The sequence below is a fragment of the Oryctolagus cuniculus genome, chromosome 2, assembly GCF_051225735.1.
Source record: "Oryctolagus cuniculus isolate XC-2025 breed Fujian yellow rabbit chromosome 2, ASM5122573v1, whole genome shotgun sequence".
Taxonomy (NCBI): domain Eukaryota; kingdom Metazoa; phylum Chordata; class Mammalia; order Lagomorpha; family Leporidae; genus Oryctolagus; species Oryctolagus cuniculus.
Window position 1 is genome coordinate 43,142,571 of NC_142868.1, and position 23,961 is coordinate 43,166,531.

General features: G+C 57.8%; 1 protein-coding gene across 3 annotated transcripts in view; it reads right to left on the reverse strand.

Moving 5' to 3' along the window:
* Positions 1–322: 322 nt before the first annotated feature.
* The window catches only part of BLK (BLK proto-oncogene, Src family tyrosine kinase), a 44,141-nt gene continuing 20,502 nt past the window's right edge, over positions 323–23,961 (reverse strand). Inside the window, exons 1-13 of one of the 3 annotated variants that reach the window (XM_089325428.1) lie at positions 22,314–22,342; positions 19,593–19,701; positions 15,959–16,010; positions 14,372–14,465; positions 13,492–13,590; positions 12,075–12,178; positions 9,073–9,219; positions 8,452–8,604; positions 7,095–7,274; positions 6,085–6,161; positions 2,623–2,773; positions 1,583–1,714; positions 323–963 (exon numbers count right to left, since the gene is read on the reverse strand). In XM_089325428.1, the coding sequence (XP_089181554.1) occupies positions 758–963; positions 1,583–1,714; positions 2,623–2,773; positions 6,085–6,161; positions 7,095–7,274; positions 8,452–8,604; positions 9,073–9,219; positions 12,075–12,178; positions 13,492–13,590; positions 14,372–14,465; positions 15,959–16,010; positions 19,593–19,700 (1,503 nt within the window). In that variant the 5' untranslated portion in view covers position 19,701; positions 22,314–22,342 and the 3' untranslated portion in view covers positions 323–757. Of the gene's footprint in view, positions 964–1,582; positions 1,715–2,622; positions 2,774–6,084; positions 6,162–7,094; positions 7,275–8,451; positions 8,605–9,072; positions 9,220–12,074; positions 12,179–13,491; positions 13,591–14,371; positions 14,466–15,958; positions 16,011–19,592; positions 19,702–22,313; positions 22,343–23,961 lie in introns of those variants that run through there. The other 2 variants (XM_002709439.6, XM_089325429.1) reach the window with 2 other exon arrangements.

A 23,961-nucleotide genomic window follows, 5' to 3' on the forward strand; every position in this document is an offset into this window, starting at 1 on the left:
TAAGGCGCTAGGGCAGCTTCCTCGGCTGCAGAGCGACAACAGTGGCCACCAAGCCAGACTCCTGGCGTTTGCCCCCTGTCGTCGGTTCAGAGCCTTAGCTGCGCCCAGGCTTCAGATCCGCGTCCATGGGCCGGGGATAAGTGGGGTGAGGACGCCCCCTGCCGGTCGGAAAAGGCACTAAGGGGTTCGTAGTCGCCCTGCGGGGGCGAGACTCAGCTTCAACCCCAGACCCTGTGCCTTGCAGGGCTCGCGCGGGCGGAGACCCTCAGGCACAGCGGGTATGCGTCGTCCAATCTTGTCGCCAGAAACTACCCGGGGAAGGTCAGACTCTTGCGACTTTATTACAGAACAGTCCCAAAGTGCGGAGTGCCGCCTGGGTCGGGGGCCCCCCACCCCGGCAGCAAGCAGGGCGCGGCTCCGGGCGCACGGCGGCGCCTGCGCGGTGCTGGCACTGCTCTGCGCACCTCCCGAGGCTTAACCCTGCGGCGGTCAGAGCGAACGACAGGCGTGAAAAGCCACACGGTCCTGCCCTGTGGTGCCAACGCACAGAGGGGCTCGGGAAGTCGTTCCAGGGCCCAGCCGGCGATCCTGCGAGGTCGCCTCTACCCCTGGTTCCTGATCGGAGACGTGGGTGCGCCAGTACCCCTCGGCCCGTCCGGCTCGCCCGCGGCCTGAAGAAGAGCCGCAGCGGTCCACAGGTGCGGTTCACCCCGGGCCCGAGGCTCGCACAGGTGAGCCAGGGGGCGGGGCCGCGTGCCTAGGGCTGCAGCTCGTACTGCCGCTCGGTGGCCGTGTAGAAGTCCTCCAGCACCGACTGCAGGAACTCGAAGGTGGGCCGCTCCTCCGGCCGGTCCCGCCAGCACTCGGCGATGACGTCGCGGTACAGCTCGGGCGGGCAGGAGTCCGGGCGCGGCATGCGGTAGCCGCGCTCCAGGCTGCGGATGACCTCGGGGTTGCTCATCCCTGCGGGCAGCGGACAGCGCGGGGCGGGGCGCCAGGCTCAGGACGGGGAGGGCGCGCGCCGCAAGGGCGCAGACGCCTGCTTCCTCCCGGTCGCCGGCTCTGGCCGTCTCTGTCTAGGGTTGGCAGAAAGGCTGCAGAGAGGCTGTGCGTTTCCTCCTGAATGGGCAGCCTCCCCCGAGGAGGACCCTCTATGATGATCTGTGATTGCCTGGGACACCCGCCACGCACTGGACAGGTGCCCTGAAAATTCACCCCGGCCGACTGCCAGGCTGAGCGGTGCGGAGAGTGGGGGTTTTGCATTCTGCCTGCTCAGGATGGGGCTCTGGCATACACCCCAGGTGTAAGAACCAGGGAAGAGACAACCTGTCCCCAGCTGACACAGATCGGCTGGGAATGAAGTGGAGTTCACTCTGATTGCTGTTTTCAGAGCTCACTTGATGTCAGAGCAAAGATGATAAAGCAGCACAATCCCACCCCACCCCCATCCCCGGGACCTGCCTGGGTCTCTGACAGGACCTGGCTGTGGCAAGCACGGGCAGCGCCGGTGCTCCCCCACCCCCACCCCAGGATGGCATCGGGGAGACAGGCAGCGTCGGGAGAGCTGTGGGGCACAGCCTACCTGGATATGGCACCCGCCCATACGTGACAATTTCCATCAAGAGGATCCCAAATGACCACACGTCTGCTTTGATGGTGAACACCCCGAACTGGATGGCTTCGGGCGCAGTCCACTTGATGGGGAACTTGGCTCCTGCAGGAAAAGCCCCAGGAGGCTCTGAGAGGTGGTGCCTTGGTGCCCGCACCCCTACACACCCCCAGCCTGCCCCCACTCTGGGGCCTTGCTGGGCTCGGCTCCTGGACACAGCAGAGCTGCCTCCAGGAGTCACTAAGATACCCCAGGACACAAGAGCACTCCCCATCACCCCTCTGGGTCTTTGCATGGAGGGCACATGGACCTCATAAAAGTGCGTCCATCCGGGATGGCAGAATCTCCCCCTCCCCGCACACGTGAACTTGTCCTGCAACCTGGAGATGGCAGGTGATGTGGGTGCCTCCCTGGGGTGCTGTGAGGCAGGAATCGAATCCTGGAGTCTTTCTGAGCAGCCCATGCTGTGCCCACCTGAGCTTTTCCGTGGCCTTGCTATCTCGGTCACTGAGGGACCAAGCCCATCTCTCCTCCTGGACCTGGACCCACTAGTTACTGTGCTCGCCTAACAGCGACACCTATGCTCACTTTCGCTTCTCCCGAGCTGCGATAGACAGAGGCAGAGTGCTCCGGGGGAAGCCTGACCCGGTGCAGGCGCTGCTGCTCAAAGTCTGATCCGTGAAACTCTGCTTTGGTGGACAGTGTACAGGAACCAAACGGGCAAAGTATTTGGGGCTCAAAATAGCTGGGGGACTGGAGGTGAGGCCTATGTACACGTAAAGGTCACTGCAGGACTTCTCAGTGCCTTTGCTGTGGTGCCGTGCACTGGGGATCAGCTCCAGGCAGCACCCCCACGCCTGTCTCCCTGCAGAGCCACTCCCCTGTGGACGGTCTGCTCTGCCCAATGCACCCAGGACAGGCGATTGTGCAGGTGCAGGTGTGGGTGCCTCACAACGCTGAGGTCCCTTCCCACGGGGGCTTGTGGAGTCCGGGGTTAGGGCAGGCCCGCTCACCCTCCTGGGCGGTGTACTCGCTGTCGATGATGCGGGCCAGGCCAAAGTCAGCGATTTTACAGCTCAGCGCCTCGGACACGAGGATGTTGGCCGCCCTCAGGTCGCGGTGGATGGAGTTCATGTGCTCTATGTACGCCATGCCTTCGGCAATCTGAGGGCACAAGGCCATGAGGTGAAGGGCCGCGCGGGGGGCCGGGGGCGGGGGTGCATGCACCCAGCATCCCCCGCACAGCCCCTAAGCCCCTCACCCACCAGCCCGCCTGCCAAGCCCACCTTACCACCCACTAGCAATACAGGGAGGTCAGGGCAGGCTGGAGTGGGCTTTTTGCTTGCTTCTGGTGGTTGCGTGGGGGTGATACTGTGGCTAGGGAAGCCATGTGGGAGGCAGTGCTCCCCAGCCAGCTCAACCCCAGGCCCCCAGAAGCCCGGCACGGCAGGGACACGGTGGGCGGAGACGCAGGGGCCACCTGTGCATCCGGGCAGTGTCCGAGTGTCTGTGGGGAAGGCGGGCAGCAGGACCAAGGCAAGGGCAAGGAAGGTGTCTGCGGAGGGAGGGAGCAGAACAGGAGGGGGCGGGGAAGGATGAGGAGGGCGTGTCCTCTCCTTGGGGAGCCCACAGTGGGAACCCCGGGCCCTCTGCAAGTTGCTTCACCTTGCTGAGGGTCACAGCTGTGGCCTGGGACTGGGGGAAGACTGTGCAGGGCACGGAGTTGAGGAGCAGGCGGGACGCAGTTTGTGGCCAGGGGCCGGGCCCTGCACCTGCCCTGAGGTGGCTACAGGAGGCCTGAGCAGAATCCAGGGGGAAGAGAGCAAAGGGGAGGAACCCTGTTCTCCTTCCCCTGCTCCGGTGCCTGTCAGCTGAGAAGCTGAGGCTTTATTCACCCGACTGACAGGTGGAGAAACTGAGGCAGAGAACACTCAGTCAGTGTACCCCTCAGGCCCACGGTACAAGACGCCAACACTGCAGCAGATCCCTCCCCTTACATTCCCGCTTGCCTGGCCTTCTTCCTGAGCCCACTCCCTCCTTCCTCGCTAAAGCATTGCCTCAGTGTGCAGTGACTAGTGTGGGGCCACGGGGCAGGCACAATTGCTAAACACCTCTGGTCTGGGCAGTGTCAAGCAGGACTCCCCTTAGCTGATGCCTCCTCAGTGGTACTGGCAATACAGACGCAAAGAACAGGTGAGCAGGGCGCAGACCCACTGGGGAGAAGAACGTGCCACAGCCCACGCTATGGAGAACACGGAGGGAGGGCCCTCCAGTGGGAGACGCTGACTTGGGCCTGAGCAGCTTCCCGCCAGGTGGGAAGCCCGGGAGGCACTCTGGGCAGAGGGGCACAGGTGTGAAAGGGCACAGGGCGTGAGCAGGGCTGCGTGGCTGCCAGGGGGGTGCGAGGGGCTGAGGCTGGAGGGGCCTCAGGCATGGGTGATCCAGAGCTGGCCTTGGAGGGAGGCTCATGGGGACTTTGCATTTCACCCTGTAGAGCAGGAGGAGAGCCCGGGGACGTCTAGCTTGTGTGTGCGCACACAGGTCCTGGTGTGTGCTCCTGTGCTGTATGTACGAGGGTGCTGGTGTGTGCACCTGTGCTGTATGTATGCTGGTCCTGGTGTGTATGCACCTGTGCTGTATGTACGCAGGTCCTGGTGTGTGCTCCTGTGTTGTATGTATGCAGGTCCTGGTGTGTGCACCTGTGCTGTATGTACGCAGGTCCTGGTGTGTGCACCTGTGTTGTATGTACGAGGGTGCTGGTGTGTGCACCTGTGCTGTATGTATGCTGGTCCTGGTGTGTGCACCTGTGCTGTATGTATGCAGGTCCTGGTGTGTGCACCTGTGCTGTATGTACGCGGGTGCTGGTGTGTGCACCTGTGCTGTATGTACGCAGGTCCTGGTGTGTATGCACCTGTGCTGTATGTACGCAGGGCCTGGTGTGTGCACATGCAGGGAGCAGCATCAGCATGACCAGAATGTGACTTGGAGGCTGTCTGGTTTTCAAGTTTCCTAGTCCCTGGATTTGGACACTTCTAGAAACTAAACTCAGATGATTTCTCACACTCTCTGCCCCTCACACCCCAAGGTTCTCCAAGGGGTTATAGAGTAAAAGAGAGCGAGAAGGAAGCAGAGGGAGAAGGAGTGAACAGGCTTATCAGTACTGTACGGTTTGAAACTGGCTGTCTGTGTTAACTTCCTGTCGCTGTCTCACTGGCTGGGTGGGGACCTGGCCACTGGTGTGTGTGTGTGTGTGTGTGTGTGTGTATGTGTGTGTATGTGTGTGAGCTGACCACGGGACAGTTTTTCTGCAGAGGGTTCCAGTGCAACACACAAGGCCACCAGATGCCCTGTCCTGCCCACTAGAGCCCTCAGCTAGAGTCCCCAGGGGGCAAGGGCCCACCTCTCCCTTCTGCTCACCCCTCGCAGAGTCTGAAGTTGAGAGGGCAAACCCTGGCGATTGGGAGTTCTCTAGGATGCAGCAAAGGGATGTCCCTGGCACTTGCAGGGGGCTTAGGCCTGCCCATCAGCCTGGGCTGATCTCAGTGCCACCTGAGAACTTGGGGCTCCTGGGCTGGAACCAGTGTTTTCAGTCAGTTCCTGGAGGCACCCCGAAGGAAGAAGTGGGGTTACAGTGAGCATACCTGCTGACTGTGTTGAATAGACTCTAGCTAACTCTTAAGAATGTCTCCCAGCCTCCGGGCGCCCTGCCTGCCTTCATGGGGAACATGCTTCCTTGTAGTGGCTGCCCAGAACCAGGACGGCAGCCCCCAGTCCTTGTAGCTCGGGGCCCGGAGATACGGCAGCCAGGGAACTGCAAGAGCCGAGGAAAGTCCCCAGAGGCTTTCGTCCCCTGGATCTCTTCCTGTCCTCTGAGAAGAGGACACAATGGCAGAGCTGCACAGCCGGGGTTGGGGGGCAGCAGCTTGCTGAGATCCCTGGTGGGGTGGCAGAAGCTGGGGTACAGAGCCCGCCTCGGCTGCCCACCTCTCAGTACCACATGGGGTTTTCCGTGTCCCTCGCAGTCCAGCCTGAAGCAGACCTGTACAACCTCCACATAGTTGATTATAGCAGCCAGGGTTGTGCAGCGCAGCAGGTTAAGCCACTGTCTGCAAGACCAGCAGCTGTAGTTCAAGTCCTGACTGCTCCGCTCCTGATCCAGCTCCCTGCTAATGGCCTGGGAAAGCAGTGGAGGATGGTCCAAGTGCTTGTGCCCCTGTACCCACGTGGGAGACCCAGATGGAGTTCTTGCCTCCTGGCTTGGCCTGGCCATTGTGGCCATCTGGGAAGTGAACCAGAGGATGGAAGATCCTCTCTCTCTTTCTCCCTCTCTCCATCTGTCATGCTGTCTTTCAAGTAAATAAGTCTTTTAAAAAGCAGTTGATTTTGTTAAGGCCCAGAGCACCAGGGAGAGGGACGTGGGCAGGGGTGAGGGCATTGCTCCCCCCAGGCTCCCTCTGCACCTGTGGTGCACCAACCTGGGCTGACATGTCGATCAGCCGTGGGAGGGACAATTTGCTGCCTTCATCCGTCTTCAGGAAATCCAGCAAGCAGCCTAAGAAAAGAGAAGTTGCAACTGGACCTCCGCAAAGCCACCCATGCCTGGTTGTGCCAGTCTCTCCCCTGCTGGTGGTGGGAAGTGGCTGGTGGCGCCATCAGAGCTCTTGCCTCGCGGGGACCACCTGCAGACACTGGGAGCCTTGCACGCTGAAGAAGCTCAGTAGCAGCTGACAGCCCCCAGCTGGGGAGAAGCAGTTAGGTGTCAGCCAGGTCAGCCACCTGTCTGAGGTCACTGGCGGGGGGAGCTGAGAATGGAAGCCAGGTTCTGACTGGAAGGTCAGTGCTGTTCCCCAGCCAGGTGCTCCCACACGTCTGCCTCGCTCTCCCCGTCCCTGCTGACAGACTGTGCCCTGAGGACCAAGGAAACACCAGAAGGGAGAGAACTGGGCCTGGGGCCATGGCCATTGCTCTGTGGAATCAAAGCCGAGCTGCAGCCCACGTGGCAATGTTGAAGGAACTGTATCACCATGGCCACTCAAAGGAGCTGTGTGGGGTTAGGGTCATGGTGGGTGAGCAAGAGGGAAGTGAAAAGCTGAGGCTGACCCTCCCTCCCCTGCACCCATGTCTGCTGCCCATGGGAACCTGCCCAGCCCAGTCTCTGTGGTCATCCAGGTTGTAAAATCCCAAGGACCCAGCTCTTTCCACTTGGCAACGCTCTACCCTCCCCGTGAGCACAGAAGAGTGTGATAAGCACACACACACTGCAGGAATGTGGGCTGCACTCTGCTAGGTAAGGACCTGTCAGCTCTCTTCCCTCTTGGCCTCTTTCCTACTGCACAGCCCCCCACCCCCCAACCACGCAGAGCAGTGCCCTCTGTCTACAGCACAGGAGCTCACAGACCCCCTGGCCAGGCAAGCCCACTGCAGGGCCCCACCCCAGCCCCCATCCAGCCTCGGCATGAGGACGGAGCCCCGCAGGAGGCAGCACCTCTGGCCATGTACTCCGTGACGATGTAGATGGGCTCCCTGGTGACCACGGCGTAGAGGCGCACCAGCCGCTCGTGCTGCAGGGTCTTCATCAGGTTGGCCTCGCCCAGGAAGGCTTCTGGAGACATGGTTCCCTCCTTCAAGGTCTTGATGGCCACCTTCACGTTGTTCTTGTAGTAACCTGAGCCAGGCAGGGCAGGGGGTTGGGGGAGAGGATGGAGCAGCCGTTTGCAAGGTGGAGGGGTTGCTTGCAGGCGGTGCCTCCCCAGCCCACAGAAGCGGCCGGGGCCACCACATTCTATGGGCAGCTCCTGCAGGAGATGAGCATGTGGCGGATCTTGGGCAAGGACCCCAGCCTGTCTCTGCTCCGCGGGCTGCACTGGGGTCTCAGGCTGTCGAGGAACTCACCCTGCCTGGTAGTAGGGTAGGCGGGGAGGGGGGGCGTTCACCTCTTTGCTCCATACCAGGGTCAGAGTGGCGTTCCCTTGCCCTGCACGTAGCTTGCCTCCTGCCCCTCCGTGTCACTCTGCAGCTTCACATGGAAATGAGCTGCATGCAATTGCAAGGTAGGGGGGTTGGGTCTGCTCCCTCCTCCTTTCCCATTCCTCAAAGTTCCTGTAGCCCCAGGCTCTCCAGTGCTCCATAGGGCTCCATCCACCCCCAAAGGGTAACGGCCAGCAACTCAGAGCAGACATGCTCCGCCCTGTCCCGGGGCAGCGGCGCCTGGAGGAGCTCCTGCCAGAGGCCCCTCAGGCATCAGCCCTGGGTGTAGACACTTGGGGAGGCTTCAGGATCCAACTCTGAATCATGCCCCAGTGGACCAGGGCAGGGACCGAAGCACCACTGGATCTTATATTCTGATGGTGCCCATGGGGAGTGGGGAGTGGTCCCATGAGCTGCAAGTGCGAGGTGGGGAGACCGGACTGGAGGGTAAGGGACAAGGCCAGTGGCTGGCTGCAGCACCTGCACCTACAGTCAGACTCCAGAGCTCCTGGCTCACGGCTCGCCATGCTTCAGAAAGCCTCCATCTGTGGGAGCCAAGCTGAGGGGTGGACCAGATGGTCGAGCTCACCCCAAGGCCCAGGCCAGGCCACCAGCAGGCCAAGCGGAACTAAGAGGGGGGGCCTGACTTGGCGGGTGGAGAGCTGGATGGATTCCTTCTTCCCCAGCAAGATGTCCCAACGGGCATGGGTGGACAGCTCAAGGTTCTGAACTTGCATTACTTTGTCCTCACAGCCTCTGTGTGGGGCCCTAGGGGGAGGCGCATGCTGAGCCTTCGGCCTTCCACAGCCTTCCACCGACACCTGCAGGCTCTGGGCCCCGGGGCAGGGGAGGGGCCCCGGCACACCACGACTCACCCATCCAGACTTCGCCAAACTGCCCTGAGCCCAGCTTCCTGACCAGCTTCAGAGACTGCCGGGGGATCTCCCACTCGTCCTGGGCCCAGGGGCTCTGAGGAGCCACGCCCACACAGGGCAGGGTCAGCCTCTGGCATAGACCGTCCCCCTTCTCTGCATTGGGGAAGACAGGACCGGACAGGAGGTTACCAGAGCAGCCAGGCCCCCACTCCAGAGCCCGTCATCCCTGGCCATGTCCGTCCCTTCCCTCCCCCGCGTCTCCCCGCCGAGCCCCGCCTCCTAGCATGGCACAGGTGCATGCGCATGCGCATCTCCACGCTAGGTTCTAACATTCACTCCGCATAGAGCAGGTGTGCAGTCATCAGCCTGCCCTTGCTGAGACTGAACATCCTTGCTGCTGTCCAGGAGGCCCCACGCTGAGCCAGTAGAGGGCCCCTGGCTTGGAATCACCATGCCCAGTGTGGCCAATCCTTAGATCCGCCTTTGGGATCTTCTCCCTCCACCCCACGGAGGCGCCCGAGAGCCATAAAATTTGGGATCCTAGAGACAGACTCAGGGCTCCTCTGGCCCCAGCCCCAGCCCCAGCCCCAGCCCCAGCCCCCAGCAGGCGCCCCCTCTTACCAGAATAGTGCTCCACCAGGGCCTGGAGGGAGGGGAAGGTGGCCCGGGGGGAGATGTAGTAGCCCCCTTCATCCAGGGAGCGGATCTTATAGTGTTTGACCACCTCCCCCTGGGGGCTGGCGTCCTTCACCGACAGAGAGAAAGCGCCTGCAGAGATGGAAACTCAGCATGGGGTTGTGGGCTTCCTTTCAATGCTTTGCAAAAAAAAGCTCCCCTTAGTTCTGCTCTCCGTCTGGCTGCTTCCCTTTTCTTTCATCTCGACCTCCACCCCCCAGCGGTTCCTTGGCAGGACAGCGTGCGGCTATTCGTGCTGTCCGCCACTTGGGCGCCTGGTCGCTCAGGGACCCTGTGCCAGGAAACCCTGGGAAACGTTAAGGCGGCTGCTGGCAGGGGTTGGGGGTTAGGAGCTTTATTTATTTTTCTGGCTGATCAGGCTGACTCGGCTCCCACAAGCAAATAGCAAATCACAGCGTCAGGTACCCGTGCCCTGGGCAGAGGGCATCGTAAGCTATTTCCCAGTGGCCCTGTTCAATTCCTTTGCATTGGCACATACACATATATCCGTGATGCCCTTCTGCCCACAAGAACAACTTCGGAGGTAGGAGTTTCTGCTTTCCATGACCCCAAGGTTTTCCTAAAATGCCCCTGCCCAGCTCTCTGGGTTCCATGGGCACCTCCTATTCCCCCCAACCCCACAGCTGTCATTTGGGGTCGCTGAGGCCAGAAAGGAAGACCTGGTACCCCAGCGGCGGCTCCCGGGCGCCCTGCAGTGCCACGCTTCCCCGCTAGGGGTCAGGCGCGGAGCCCTGTTCTCCAGCATGGCCGCTTCCTTCTCTCTCTCCCATCAGAGCCCTGACCCCCTCCCGGCATGCCTCTCCTGGGGGGCCTCCGCCCGGGCCTGGTGACGGGTCTCCAGGAGAGCAGAGCACGGCTGGGAGGGGCTCCTGCACCCTGGCGCCCCCGGGATGGGGGCTCTCCCCCGGGCCACGCTGCTAGGCCGGTGCTTAGGATCCCTTCCTGCCTCAGCTCCTCCAAGGACCTGACCCTGACATCTTTGGACAATCTGGTTTTCTTCTTAAAGAGGTCGTCCATATCCTGCCAGCTTCAGGTTCACAAAACCCGGCCTCTGCCTCTGTGCTGTGTAGGCTGCCCCAGACTTGGGTGCTGTGGAGACTGGGATTTTCTGACGGGGGAAGGCGGCCGGCAGACTGGGGCTTAGGAGGCGGACCGAGGTCCTGCAGCCTGCACTGGCTAGCCGGCACGCCCCTGCCGGGGCAGCTCCCTTCCCAGTCTCCATGTGCTGGCTGTGACTTGGGGACGCTGACTGCGTGGTCTTGCTGTGTGTGCGTGCTAAATAAGATTCGTAGCAGTACCTGCCTCACAGCCCCCAAATGGAAACAACCCAATGTTGACCAACCTTCACACAGAAAGGCTGGTTTGGGATTCTCACGCAGATTCTCAACAGCTCAACAGATGAAGGCATCTGTTATGGGATGGACCGTGTCCCTAAAGTCTCACGTCCAAGTGCTAACCCCAGCAGCTGGAGACGTGACTATAGTGGGATTCTGGGTCTAGGTGATGAATTAACATGAGGTCTATGGGCAGGCGCTAATTCAACACCAGTGCTGCTCTCATGAGAAGAGATCAGGATGTGACAGGCACGGAGGGAAGGCTGTGTGAGCACTCCTGGAGAGACCAACCCTGCCCACACCTTGACCTTGGACTTGGACTTGGAGCCCCAGGGCAGGGGGATGGTGCATGCTGCTCTGTTATGGCTGTCCTAGCAAACGGATGCAGGCTCTCACAAGGTGGAGTGGAAAGAGCAAGACACATGGAAATGAAAATGGCACAATTCGCAAGTATAAACTCAACGTGGACACAATGTGGGTGGTAAAACAAAACAAAACAAAAATCGAGGGAGGATTTGCATGCAAGCCAGGGCAGTGGTTGCTAACCTCCCAGGAGGCAGGGGACGACCACAACTGTACATCTGGAATGTTCTCTCTCAGCTGTGGTTACAGAGGGGCTTACTTTTCATCACACTGTATAATTTATAGTTATTTACTCATTGATGATTTACGTGGTGTTACATGTATTTTGTATTTCACAACAACAAACATGAAGAACGAAAGAGGAGCTGGCGCTCTGCAAGGTAGTTAAGCTGCTGGTTGGGCGCCCGTATCATCCGGTGTCAGAGTGCCTGGGGGCCAGGCCCAGCTCTGCTCCCTGTTCCAGCGGCCTGCTAATGCGCACTCTGGGAGGCAGCAGGTGATGGCTCAAGTACTTGGGTCTCTGCCACCCACAAAGCAGACCTGGTTTGAGTTCCTAGCTCCTGGCTGTGGTCCCAGCCCAGCCCTGGCTGTTGTAGGCATTTGGGGAGTGAACCAGTGATGGAAGCTTTGTCTGTCTCTTTCAAATAAATAAATAAATAAACATAAAAAAAAAAAAAAAGGAAAGAAAGCTTAAGTCAGTAGAGGAAATGAGGGAAGCCCAGGTGTGGCAGCCATGTTTTGCTCAGTTACAGGATTCGACTTGGAGACCCAGTGTCATAATTCTGTTTTCCATAGTCACTGTCCCCTTCTAGGCACAGGCCAGCTCCCAGACCATGTCACCTGCCGGCTTCTGGCTGAGGGGCCTCTCAAGGATCATGGAGCTCGCTCATCTTTGGATTCCACATCCCAGCTGGGGATTGAGGGCTCTGGGGTCCACGCTGCCTCCACAGACCCCACTAGCCTCACTTTCCTGCTGACCGGGTTGCACGGTCAGGGTGGGGGGCGGGTCTCCCACTGGCCTCTGCTGCCCGTTGTCTGGGTGGTGTCTAGCCTGGGGGAGCTGCTCGTGTGCACAGCCTCAAAGTCAGCTGCCCAGCAGGGCCAGAAGTGGGAGGGCTCGGAGGCTACAGGTTCTCTGGGCAGGGACCCTTCCCCACTCACCGCACACACTAGGTCTATTGGGGGGGGGGGGCTTCCCAGGGCCCCAGGGCAGGGGCCAGGAAGGCTTACCTTGACTGGTTTCGCTCTCTCTTATGAGGAAGGAGCCGGCCTTGTTGACTGGAGCTAGAAGCTGCCTCTCGGCCTCTTTCCTGCTGATTGACTTAAAGAACCACCTGAAAAATGGTAAGACAAGTGAGCCTCAGGGTCCCCTTGCTTGGCAAGTTTTTTTTTTTTTTTTATAAGATTTATTTAATTTTTTTTGAAAGTCAGAGACGTCTTCCATCCACTGGTTCACTCCCCAAATGGCTGCAATGGCCAAGACCCAGGAAGGTCGAAGCCAGGAGCCTCATCCTGGTCTCTTATGTGGGTGCAGCGGCCCAAGCGCTTGGGCCATCCTCCAGTACTTTCCCAGGCCATAGCAGGGAGCTGGATCAGCGGTGGAGCAGCTGGGACACGAACCGGTGCCCATATGGGATGCCGGCAGCGCAGATGGCGTCACCCATGTCACCAATCCCTGTCCCTGGGAATATTTTTTTCCAGCTTCCCTCCTAAGCCATCCTTAGAGATGAGTTAGTCCTGAGCTGTTCTCCGTGTCTTGGAGCTTGCTCATCCCTTCTCGCTTCCCATCAGCTGCTGGACCGAAATGAAACCAGGACTTTATTTGGGTGGCCATTGTTAGTTTTGTTCAGGAAAAATGCACCCGATCCATCACTGTCCCCTACAGCATTGGCTCCGCAGGGTGGACACATGCCCACCCTTGGGGTCTGTGTCTGAAGGAGGCAGATGGCAGGAGACTCCCCAGCCTGGATTCCAGCTGTGCCCCTTCGGCGCAGGACTGTCCAGCACCGAGACGCCCCAGGGCCCCGCTAGCTGTTCTTCGGGGAAAGCCGCAGGCCAGAGCGCCCAGCCAGGCAGGGCAGGAGCAGCTGCGCGTTACCCGCTATGGCCCCTTTCCCAGGCTTGGATGGAGCCCGCTGTGCGCGCATGCTCCAGGCATCGTGTGCGCATGCTCCAGGCGTTGTGCGCGCCATTCGTGGGCAGGCCCCGCTGACCCGCACAGATGGTTCTGGTGAGTGTGGGCGGTGGGGCTGCTGATGGAAGCTGTTTCGGAACAGGGCCCGAATCCTGGGAGCCCCCTGGGCGCTGAGCCCTAGAGGCCTGCCCCTGGAGGCAGTGGGGCCTGCCTGCTGGCCAGAGAGCCTCACCGTGAGCTTGCAGGGCCACGCTGGGCAGGCCTCCATCCCGGGGATGCGAGAGAGGGAACCCTTGTCGTGTTTGATGGGGGGTGGGGGCGGTGTGGCTCCCTCTGTATCACACTGCGGGTTAAGTGCTGTGTGGACCAGGAGTTAACCCACTCCCGCCCCTTCTGGCTGGGCCCTGTGGTCACTGTTTAGCCAGCTTTCCGGCCCTGCCCTGCGTGGCAGCCTACAAAGCAGAAGCGGGAAAGGCACCTCCGGTTTGAGGGGGCTTCCGTTTGGCCACCTACTTTTCCACCTCCAGGGACTCGACTCCGGCCACAAAGTTGCTGGGCACGTAGCCTTCTTTCCCCGTGACGAGCGACCTGGCCAACCACCAGTCTCCAGTTCTATGGGGGAGAAGGAGAAACAGAAATACGGTGATGGCCCCCAGGGGCAGCACCCCCTCCCCATAACCTCATCCCTGGCCGGTGGGCAGAGAACTGGTGATGGCAGGCATTGTGGCAGCTGGGCGGGGGGTAGTTTGTGCATGTCGCCCAGTGCCCCGTGGGGCGGGTGCAGGAAATGACACAGGGACAGGAGGGGCGCAGCCTCTGAGGGGCAGCCTGGCCAGCCCAGGACGGCCGTGCCGTCTGGTGAGCGTCCTTCCTTCTTGATGAAGGGGACACTTTGGAATTCAGCAAGGGAGAGGGGATTCGCTTGGAAAAACTGAAGCAAGAGGGCTGCTGACAGGAGGAGGACAGTGGCTCCTATAGGGTCACAGGTCATGGTCTTCCTGTGCCAGGTTCAAGGCCACCGCAGAAACTCACTAACAAAATCAAGTTCTCAGGGCTTTGCACGACAAGGGGTATTCAAGAGAGAGCAGACTTTGGGGGAGTTGTCTGAGCCAGGCAGGTGCCGCGGGACCCAGTGGGGGAGTGGGAGCCAGGAGGGCTGCACAGAGGAGCTTAACCGTGGCGCAGGAGGCTGTGCAGGGCAGCCAGCTCCCTGGGAAGACCTTGGCAGGGAAGACAGTGGGTCAAGTTTAAGAGGCTGCTGCGGGGGATGGGGTGGGAGAGGGGAGAAGAGGCAGCCCTGGAGGGCTGGGGTGTGTGGTGAGGAGGCGGACAGAGAGAGGGAGTTCTGCCGTGTCCAGGTGCATGGCCAGGGGACAGCCTTCCCAAAACTCACTCCTGCAAGATCTGTAGCTTCTCGCCCCTCACCATGTGCAGGTCCTGGTCATTCACGGCTGCATAGTCGTACAGGGCCACCACAAAATGTCCCTCTGGAAGGAACAGGGAAGAGATGGCCACCACACAGGAGGGATGCGGGGGCTGGGGCTGGTGTGTGGGCTGAGTCACCTTCTGGGTATACAAGGGTTAGGGACAGGCAAGGATGGGGCAGCTGAGGTGAGGGTCTCGCTCACCCTGGAGAGGAAGTGCCCAGCAGGTGCATGGGCCTTGTGTCTGCTCCAGGGCTGGGCTGCCCTCAGAGCCCACCCCTCTCTGCCCTTCTGGGTCCTCTGAGAGGCCCTCAGGCCTGGACACAGACGTGGACAGTGAGCTGCGTGGAGGCAGCTGTTGGCAGGATCTGCCAACTACAGACCCAAGCATGGGGAGCAGAGTGAGCGACCCCCGCCCTGCCTTCCCCTGCCCTTGCCCCTGGCGCGCCTGAGCGTCCCTCCTCATTCCCCTACACCCTCTGCCCCTGCAGCCTCTATCCCTTAGAGGGCGTGGCTTTTGAAGGCAGTGGCCCTAGCCTTGACCTCTCCTAGCCCACCCCCATGGGGCTTCTGACGCAGGCAGTACCCCAGGCCTGCAGGCCCGGAACAGAGCAGGGGAGAGGGCCTGGAGGCTTGGTCTGTTGTCTCTCAGTGACCACTGCGGGTGATGAGGGCTCCCTGCACATCTGGGGAGGGTCCCCTGGAGACCTCGTGGCCTCCCCAGGAGTCCATGCCTCCGCTTTGTCCCTGAGGAGTGCTGTGACCTTTGTCTGGAAAGGGGCTACGGTGGGGACAGGGGGCCCATGTGGGTGTAAGACTGGAGTTCGCACACCAGGGGCTGAGCTTTGTTTCTGGAGATGGGGACCCCCTGTCAGGAAGCGAAGGATTGCTCACCCCCATGGGGACGAACATTGTCCCCAGCAGGATCAGGGATCCCACTTGGTTTGTGACACTGACAAACTGAGCCCTTCCTAGGAGCCATGCGTTACCCGCTGTCACACACTGCCCAGTCCCGGGACAGGGCATGGGAGGCCCCGGAGTGGCTTTGCTGGCCCAGGCGGACCTCCCTGTGCTGTGTGGGAGCAGCTGGTTCTGGACAGGTCACACCAGCCTGGGAGCCCTGGAGGTCTGAGCCCAGCCGAGTTTTGCCACCAGAGCAGAAGTGGAGTCTGTGCCGGAAGGAGGGGGACGGAAGGGGCTCTGGAACTTGGCTGGGAAGGTGGGTGACAAGGTGGTGCCGCCACGTGGACCAGAACCAGAGCATTGGCTCCATGCCATTGAGGTTGGGAGAGAATCTTTGAGAGCTTGGACTTGATGACGCTGTTAGAATTCCCTGCAGTGCTTTTCTGTTTGTTTTCCTTTCTGGTTTGTAAAAGTCTTCTTGAAAAGTCCCACCCAGAACTAGGAAGGTGTGCTTGGTCCTGGAGAGACTGCCAAGGCGCCCGCGGACCCAGGCCTCTGTCAGCCTCTGGATGCTTCTTCTCTTCTCTGACCTTGGCGGGCTGGCCTTGGAGAGAGGGCTGTGGGGCCTCTGTGCGCAGACCAGCCCTTCTTACCTTGCTCCGGGAGTTCACTGGGAGGTGGGGGGTCCAGGTGGTTAAGGACGACCTTGAGCAAAAACACACAGGCTCTGAGTTAGCGCAGCCCCTGCAGAGGGGGTAGCCTGGCGGCAGGGAGCTGTCGAGTGGGCTGATGGATGCCCGTGGGCACCGGGGAGGTGGCACAGGCAAATCCGGTACCTGCAGCAGCTGCTCCCCGGGGTCCCAGTGCCCACCCTCAGACATACTCGAGACTTTGCCACCTTCACTTCAACCGTGTGGGGATGCCCCAGGCTAGAAAAGACAGCTGTGGGGTGGGGAAAACCTCAGACACCTGGGTGAAGCCCTTAGCTCTACCAGTAGAAGATGAAGGTGCTAAAGGGTGTTTGTTGATAAGGAAGAATATTTTGGAAGTCCATTTCCCTAAAACTCAACACATGTATCTGTAAATGTAGGTCCTGGAGAGAAACCTCTGTGTATGTGTACCAGGAAACATAGCCTAGAGTGTTCCTAGAATAATGCAAAAAAACTTCCAAAATAATCCTTATGATCAAGTGACAGGAGGACAGAAAAATTGCAACATCATAGGGCTCTTCAGAAAGGTTGGGGAAAATGCATATTATGAAAAAACTAAGGCATGAATGTCAAATTTTTTTCCACTAAAACTTACCTTTTTTTTTTTTTAAAGAAATGCTTGTTTCTTTCTTCTTCTCTACCTGAGTGGCAGAGAGAGACAGAGACAGAGACAGAGAGAAAAAGAGATTCCAGCTTCTGGTTCATTCCCCAGAGACCCACAAGAGCCAGGGCTGGTCAGGCCACAGACAGAAGCCCAGAGCTCCAGCTGGATCTCCTGCGTGAGTGGCGGGCACCCAGATTCTGGAGTCATCACCTGCTGCTTCCCAGGATGCAACAGCAGGAAGCTGGACTGGAAGCAGAGCAGCCGGGAGTCGAGCTGGCGCTCCTGCCGACTCCCGTATGAGATGCAGGTGTCCCAAGTGGCAGCTTAGCCTGCTGCACCGCAAGGCCTGCCCATGAACTTATCTTTCCATTCTGTTTTCCAAGAACTTCTGGAGGTACCCTTGTGGCCATGCAGTGAAGTGAATGAACTGTAGCTCCATGCATCAGTGTGGGTGAATCTCACAGACATAATATTGAACCCAGACTCAAGTCTCAGAGGATACCTGCTGCTCGATTCAGTTGGTTTAAAATTCACAGCTGGGGGGCCGTTGCTGTGGCTCTGTAGGTTAATCCTCTGCCTGCGGCACCGGTATCCCATATAGGTGCCAGTTCTAGTCCCGGCTGCGCCTCTTCCAGTCCAGCTCTCTGCTATGGCCTGGGAAAGCAGTAGAAGATGGCCCAAGTCCTTGGGCCCCTGCACCCGCATGGGAGACCCGGAAGAAGCACCTGGCTCCTGGCTTCAGGTCAGCCAAGCTCTGGCCATTGCAGCCATTTGGGGAGTGAACTGGCAGTTAGAAGACCTCTCTCTCTCTCTCTCTCCCCCCCCCCACCCCCGTTTGCCTCTCTGTAACTCTACCTCTCAAATAAATAATACATAAAATCTTTAAAAAAATAAAGTTCATAGTGGGAAAAATAAATGCTGTTTATTCTTGTTTACATATGTGATAATGTAAAACAGCTAAGGCTTGATGAACACTCTTGGGATGTGGGGGTGTGGGTGACGGGAGATGAACTGGCAGAGGTGCAAGGAGACACCAAGAAAAACGTGAGGCCGGGGGGAGCCACCCACATGCTGGCTTGATTGTACTCTTTCAGCCCGATGTGTGTGCTCTAATATTCTTTTTGTGGTCCAGATTTCTTGAACACAATCTTGAAGTAGCATTTTGCAAAATGTAAGCATGATCTCATTCCCTTCAAAACATGAACACACAAGGAATGCACAGAAATGGGCTCTCAGGACTCAGAGCTGGCCGCTGGTGTCTGGGATAGTGAGGAATTGTAATCTTTTGGTTATATGGCTTTTTTAAGTTAAAATAAATCCCAGGCTCCACCACTTTACATATAACTTTGGGGAAATGACTCAATCTGTCTCGAGTCCAGCTTTACCCATGTGATCATTTGTTTACTCAACAGACAGCTGGTTTTTGAGTGCCCAGGCCCCAGGGTTAACTGGGTCACAGGCGAGAAGATGGCTAGGCTCAGCCATGAGATGACTACAGTAACTCCCACCTCATACCAAGACCCTGTGAGAAATGAGGGGTGGCCTCGTGATGTGCCCCTGGTGACAGAGGAGGGGGCTCAGGCATGGCTCCCAAGTACCCTAGGCCAAAAGAGGGTAAGGGGCCCAGCAGCAGGGGCACAAACCATCGCCTGGAAACACATTTGTGAAAATGCAGTGGCTGTTAGAGGATGCTCACTGCTTTGTAAACAAACCAGAAGTGTGTTTAAGGGAAAATGGGTTTGGGGCTGGCGTGGTGCGGTAGATTGAGCCGCTGTTTGCAATACAGCAGCATCCCCTAATGGGGTGCTGCTTCAAGTCTCTGCTACTCTGTTTCCCATCCACCTTCCCACTAATGCATCCAGGAACGCAGAGGAAGTGCCCCTGCCACCCATGTGGGAGACCAGAAAGGAATTCCTGGCTCCTGGCTTCAGCCTGGCCCAGACCTGGCCATCACAGCCATTTGAGGAGTGAGCCGGCATATGGATGGATGATCTCTTTCTTTCTCCCTCTCTCTCATTCTGCCTTTCAAATAAAGAAAATCTTTTTTTTTAAAGATCTTTTTAAAGATTTTATTTAATTGAGAGGTAGTGTTACAGATAGAAAGAGGGAGAGACAGAAAGGTCTTCTATCCACCAGCTCACTCCCCACATGGCCTCAGCGGCTGGAGCTGAGCCCATCTGAAGCCAGGACCCAGGAGCTTTATCCGGGTCTCCCATGTGGGTGCAGGAGCCTGAGCCCTTGGGCCATCTTCCACTGCTTAACCAGGCCATAGCAGAGGAGCAGCTGTGACATGAACTAGTGCCTATCTGGGATGCCGCCACCACAGGCAGAGGCTTAGCCCACTTCACCACAGTGCCAGCCCCAGTAAATCATTTTTAAAAGGGAAGATGGATTCCCCAGCAGTAAAACGTTACCACTTGAAATCTCCCTGTTTTCTGCCCATGGAAAGTTTTCTGCCTGTGCAGTGCCTGTGGGGCTGCAGGGAGACGGAGGGTCTGCGGTGCCCTCAGTCTCAGGATGCTCACCTTGGCAGCGCTGCGCAGGGGCAGTGGTGTCCGGGTGCTTCCAGGGAGAGGCTGGCGCAGGGGTAGCTAAAAGCTCGGACCCTTCCCCACCACGCCCTCCCAAGCTGACCTCTTTGGTTTCTGCTGTGACAAGAGAGCACTGGCTAAACATCCTGGGTTAGACCCTGTGTGTTGTTCCGTGCCTATCAGGAAGGCACTTCTACTATACCCGTCAGGTGGAAACTGAGGCGCAGGTGCGTTAACTAATCTGCTTCAAAGCACACACTAAGATCTGCACTGGTTGTTGAGCATTCTGCTCTACTGCCACGCTGGTGTGTGGCTTGTCTACTACGGTGGGCTTGTCAGAACTGAGAGATGGCACTTGGGCCGGCTGGAGACCTGTGGTAGCCTCCGGGAGCTGCAAGTGCACCGCACTCCCCCTCCCGCTGCCTCCCACCGCGTCACTCACCAGGGGCGGTAGTGGTGGGGGTGCTTTGCTCTGAGCGCTGACCGTCGCGGGGCTCCAGTGGCTCTTGCCCTTCTCTTTGACTTGCTTTTTGCTGCCCACTAGCCCCATCCTGTGGAAAGGACACAGCAGGTTGGTGGTAGGAGATGGCAGGGCCGCCTCAGGTCCCGTGAAGGCAGGAAGGTGGAGGAGAAGGGTGGTTAGAAGGGGTGGGCAAGCTGAGCCTGTGTCCGTAATTTTCAGTGGCCCAGAGAGGAGAACAGGACACAGAGATCACCTGGCCAGAGGCAACAGCCAAAACCTGCTGGGGTGGATCCCAGGCTCCTGGGGACAGGTGTCTGGGTAGGGAGGCTCTTGAGTGTTCTAGAAAGAGCCCGATCAATGTGTCAGGTGTCTGGGTTTCAGGCTTTCTTTGGCCACTGGCTGTGTCACTTCAGACTGTCCTGTTTCCTTTTTGGGCCCATGGGCTCCTGGTAACCCGCAGAGCTGTGCTGGGGCAGGCGGGAGGTGCATTCCGGCTCCAGCTGGCAGATGGGGTGCTAGAACGAGGGAAGACCAGCAGCGCAGGCTTCTCAGGAGTACCTGGGGTCTCCTTAGGAGAGGAAAAAACTATGGCCAGGAGTGTTATCCAGGAAAGAATCTTAGGATGACAGACGTGGGGGAGACCCTAAGGACCAGGCCATTAGTACCACGTCCATGCCAGGAGGCCATGCTCTTTAGGGAGGCTGCTTCTCCACCCTGTTAAATAGCTTGTTCCTGGTGAAACAGTCAGCCGGTGCAGAGCTAGCCCAAGGTCCAGTCCAGTGCTGGGCCAGCACACTCATCTGGCCCAGGCCTGAGGTGTAGACCTTCGTGGAGAGAAGGGTCCCTGGGTCCCTGATGTTTTATTTAGGATGAGAATCTTCCTTCTCAGTGCGGTTCTCTCTGAGGGGCTCATGTGAAGGTGACCTGGCTGCGCGACGCGTACAGGGACTCTGTCTTTCCTCTGGGGCAGCCTCTGGTGTTTATTAACACTGGGATCATTTGCTCTTTAAAGGCTCCTTAGAACTCAGCCCTAAGGATCTCTTCCTGGAGCCCTTTTACTTAGGAGTCCTCTAAATATATTTAACTTCTTCGAAGGGAATTGTTCTGTACCAATTTTTCCTCCTGCTTGCGGAACTGACAGGAGATCTTTGATTTCCTCTGCATTTTCCAACTTTTTTCTGACTCCCAGCGCTGCTACTGATTCCAGCTTCTCTGTCAGAAAGAGAGCGAGCGAGCGAGCGAGCTCCCATCCACTCATTCAGGCCCCCCAAATACCTGCAGTGGCGGGGGCTGGGCCAGGGTTGGGGCCAGGAACACAGTCCGGGTGGCCAGAATCTAATTACTGGATTCTGCCTCCCAAGCAGGTGGGCCATCTTTCCCTGCCTTCCCAGGTGCATCAACAGGGAAGTCAGGACTCACACCAGCAGTCTGATATGGTTTAACCACGCACCACATTGTTGGCCGCAGAGATACAAAAATGTTTATTGCAGCAATAATTGTAGCAGATAAAACAAAACCCAACACAAAACTCAATAATGAAACTACTCACCAGATAGAGAACTGTTGACAAAAATGTATACTCTCAAAATCTCTAAATTATTGCACAGCTATTAAAAAGAACGAGCTGGATCTTTTATAATGGCTAAGAGGAATTTCTACAGTGTGTTGTCCCATGAGAAAAGCAGGTGTCAAGAGGTTCATGGAGGAGTGTGATGCGGCGGTGTAGCACAGAGGGTTAAGTCACTGCAACGCTGTCATCACTTATGGTTGCCAGTTCAAGTCCTGGCCGCTCCATTTCTGATCCGGCTCTCTGCTAATGTGCCTGGGAAAGTAACAGGATCGCCCATCAGCAGAAGGTGGCTTGGGCTTATGCCACACATGAGGGAGACCCAGATGGAGTTCCAAGCTCCTGGCTTTGGCCTGGCCCAGCCCTGGCCTTTGTGGCCATTTGGGGAGTGAACCAGAGGACAGAAGATTTCTCTCTCTCTCTAGCTCTGCCTGTGAAGTAAATAAATCAGTCTTTAAAAAAATGCTCCCTGGGGCAGTCCATATTTGGAGACAGCCGAGAGTGAGGAAGGAGCCCCTCGGCAGGCGTGTGTGTGCTTGTGGAAGGCGTGGACACTGAGCTGTTCACTCTGGTTATTGGCAGGAGGAAGTAGAGGTAGGAAGCAGAGGTAGAAGCCCCCTCCTCCCCCACCAAAGAAGAGCAAATTTTAAAGATTGTGTGTATGTGGGTGTCTATGCAAAACAATGCCCCCAAAAGATATTTCCTAAAGTGTTAATATTGTTTATCTCAGCCTCCATGTGACGTTTACTTTCTTTCTTAGAATTGTGTATATGCGTTGCATCCTTTAAAGATTGTGGGTACAAGTAGGAAGACTGAAAGTGAATGTGAATGCTTTGCTCCCCAGTAGAGGGGCCTACGGCCAGGAGCCAAGTTCAGACCTCAGTTCCTGACCGTGGCCCCCAAGGGGCCGGCCAGGGCTGCCTGAGCCTCAGGCCTGTCCTGACCTCTCTCAGGGTCCCTGGCTCAGCAAAGGAATGGGCCGGCCCCAGGGTCTTCTTCCACCCGGTCGGCCATCTTACAGCCAAGTTGACACTTCCCGGGCAGGCGTTTACGTCCACTTCAACCACATAACGGGACACTTAAAGAACCCGACAGAAAGTGAAATGGCTGAAATGAAGCCACCCCCGACTCACACTTTGTCCTTCTCCTCTAGTGGTGTCCGGACGGATGGTATCCCATGACTTCCATGAAGCTCCAGGCTCTCCAAGCCACCCTCTGCCCCATGGCTGCCTGGAGACCAGAGGCACTCAGGAGGCTGGGGCTGGGGCTGCCCCTGCGTGGTTCAAGTTGGGTGGAGCCAGGAAGTGCAGAGGTCTGTGCAGAAGCACAGGGAACCCACGCTGGCCTGGGGGCTCCAGGAGGCCATGCTGCATTGAGCAGACCTGGCCTCCTTTCCAGTGGAGCAGGACGGGGTAGGGGGGAGGGTGTGAGTCTGTGCATGTGTCTGTGAGAGAGAGTAAAAGAGGGAGTGTGTGTGTTTGCGTGGAGGTAAGTGCTTGTCTATGGGTTTGTGTGTTTGCATTTGTGTGTGAGACAGTGTGCACGTGCGTCTGTGAGTATGAGCATGTGTGGTAGGAGGGTCAGCAAAAGGAGAGGCCGGGGAGGGCTAGACCCGCTGTGCAGATCTTCATGGGGCAGGGAGGTCAGTGTTTGCCCCTGGGGAGATGCTCAGAGCCCAAAAGACAGCTTTAGGCAAACAGAGGATGTGGTGAAGGCAGCAGCTAAAGATAGAGAATCAAGAAAGCCCTTGCTTGCACTTCCTTAGCAGGTAATGGCTGAAAAGCACTTGACATATGTGATGGTTTTGATATTCATGACAGCATCGCTAGTTTGGCTACAATTATCCTCATAAGAGAGGCAAGGTGACTTGCTAAGGTGACAGAACCAGGAGCTGGAAGGCAGCGTCTGCCTCCTATGCTGCCCAAGCTCACTGCCCGAAGCAGGTGCGTGTGTGGCCCTGTCTGTGCTCCATTCCTTTCAGTTGCAGGTCATGGTCACGTTCAGACTCCCTGCCCTGTGGGACTGCTGCCTGCCTCTGCCGCGCTCTTTCCAGGGGAGGAAGCTCAGGTGGAGCTGCTGGGCTGGGAGGTCTGGGATTTGCGGCAGAGTCTTGGGCAGCCTTTTCCCTCCTCCCTGGGTACGAGGTGGCTCAAGGAACCACCTACTGGGCGTGTGAACTGGGGCAGACCCCCGAGTCTCTCTAGGCTCATCTTCCTCCCCGAGGGGAGATAGGAAGCAGTCCCTGTTTTGAAAGCAGACTTTCCTGAAGAAAGTGACGCTCAAACACTCACGCAGTGCTGTTTGGGAAGGGGCGCTTCTCTTCTGCAGAAGGAAACCAAGTCCCCTGTCTCGCAGTTTTCTCTTGCCTGTTTGGCCAATCTTCACGCTCTGTTTCCAGCCTCGCACAGATGCCTTCTAATTATGCACTCTCCCACAACCATGGGCTTACTTCCAACCACTGTTTGACTATTTGTGTAAAGTAAGGGGAAAAGACACCAAAGTTTTGAAACATTTCTACAAACACTACATCCTAGATAAAGACACTTGTCTCACCACAGCCGAGCCATTGGCAGGTGGGCGGCAGCCACACCCTCACTCCCTACCCCTGGCCCTGTGATGGTTACAAGTGCTCATTCACCAGCCGAAGTGCTCACGTTTAAACTCAGCACATGGGAAACGTCTGGGGTAGTTGACACATAATGAGCAAATATATAGGTTTTTTTATATAGGTCAAGGTCACAACCTGCATATCATTCCCATGGTTGTCAGGCAAACCCAACA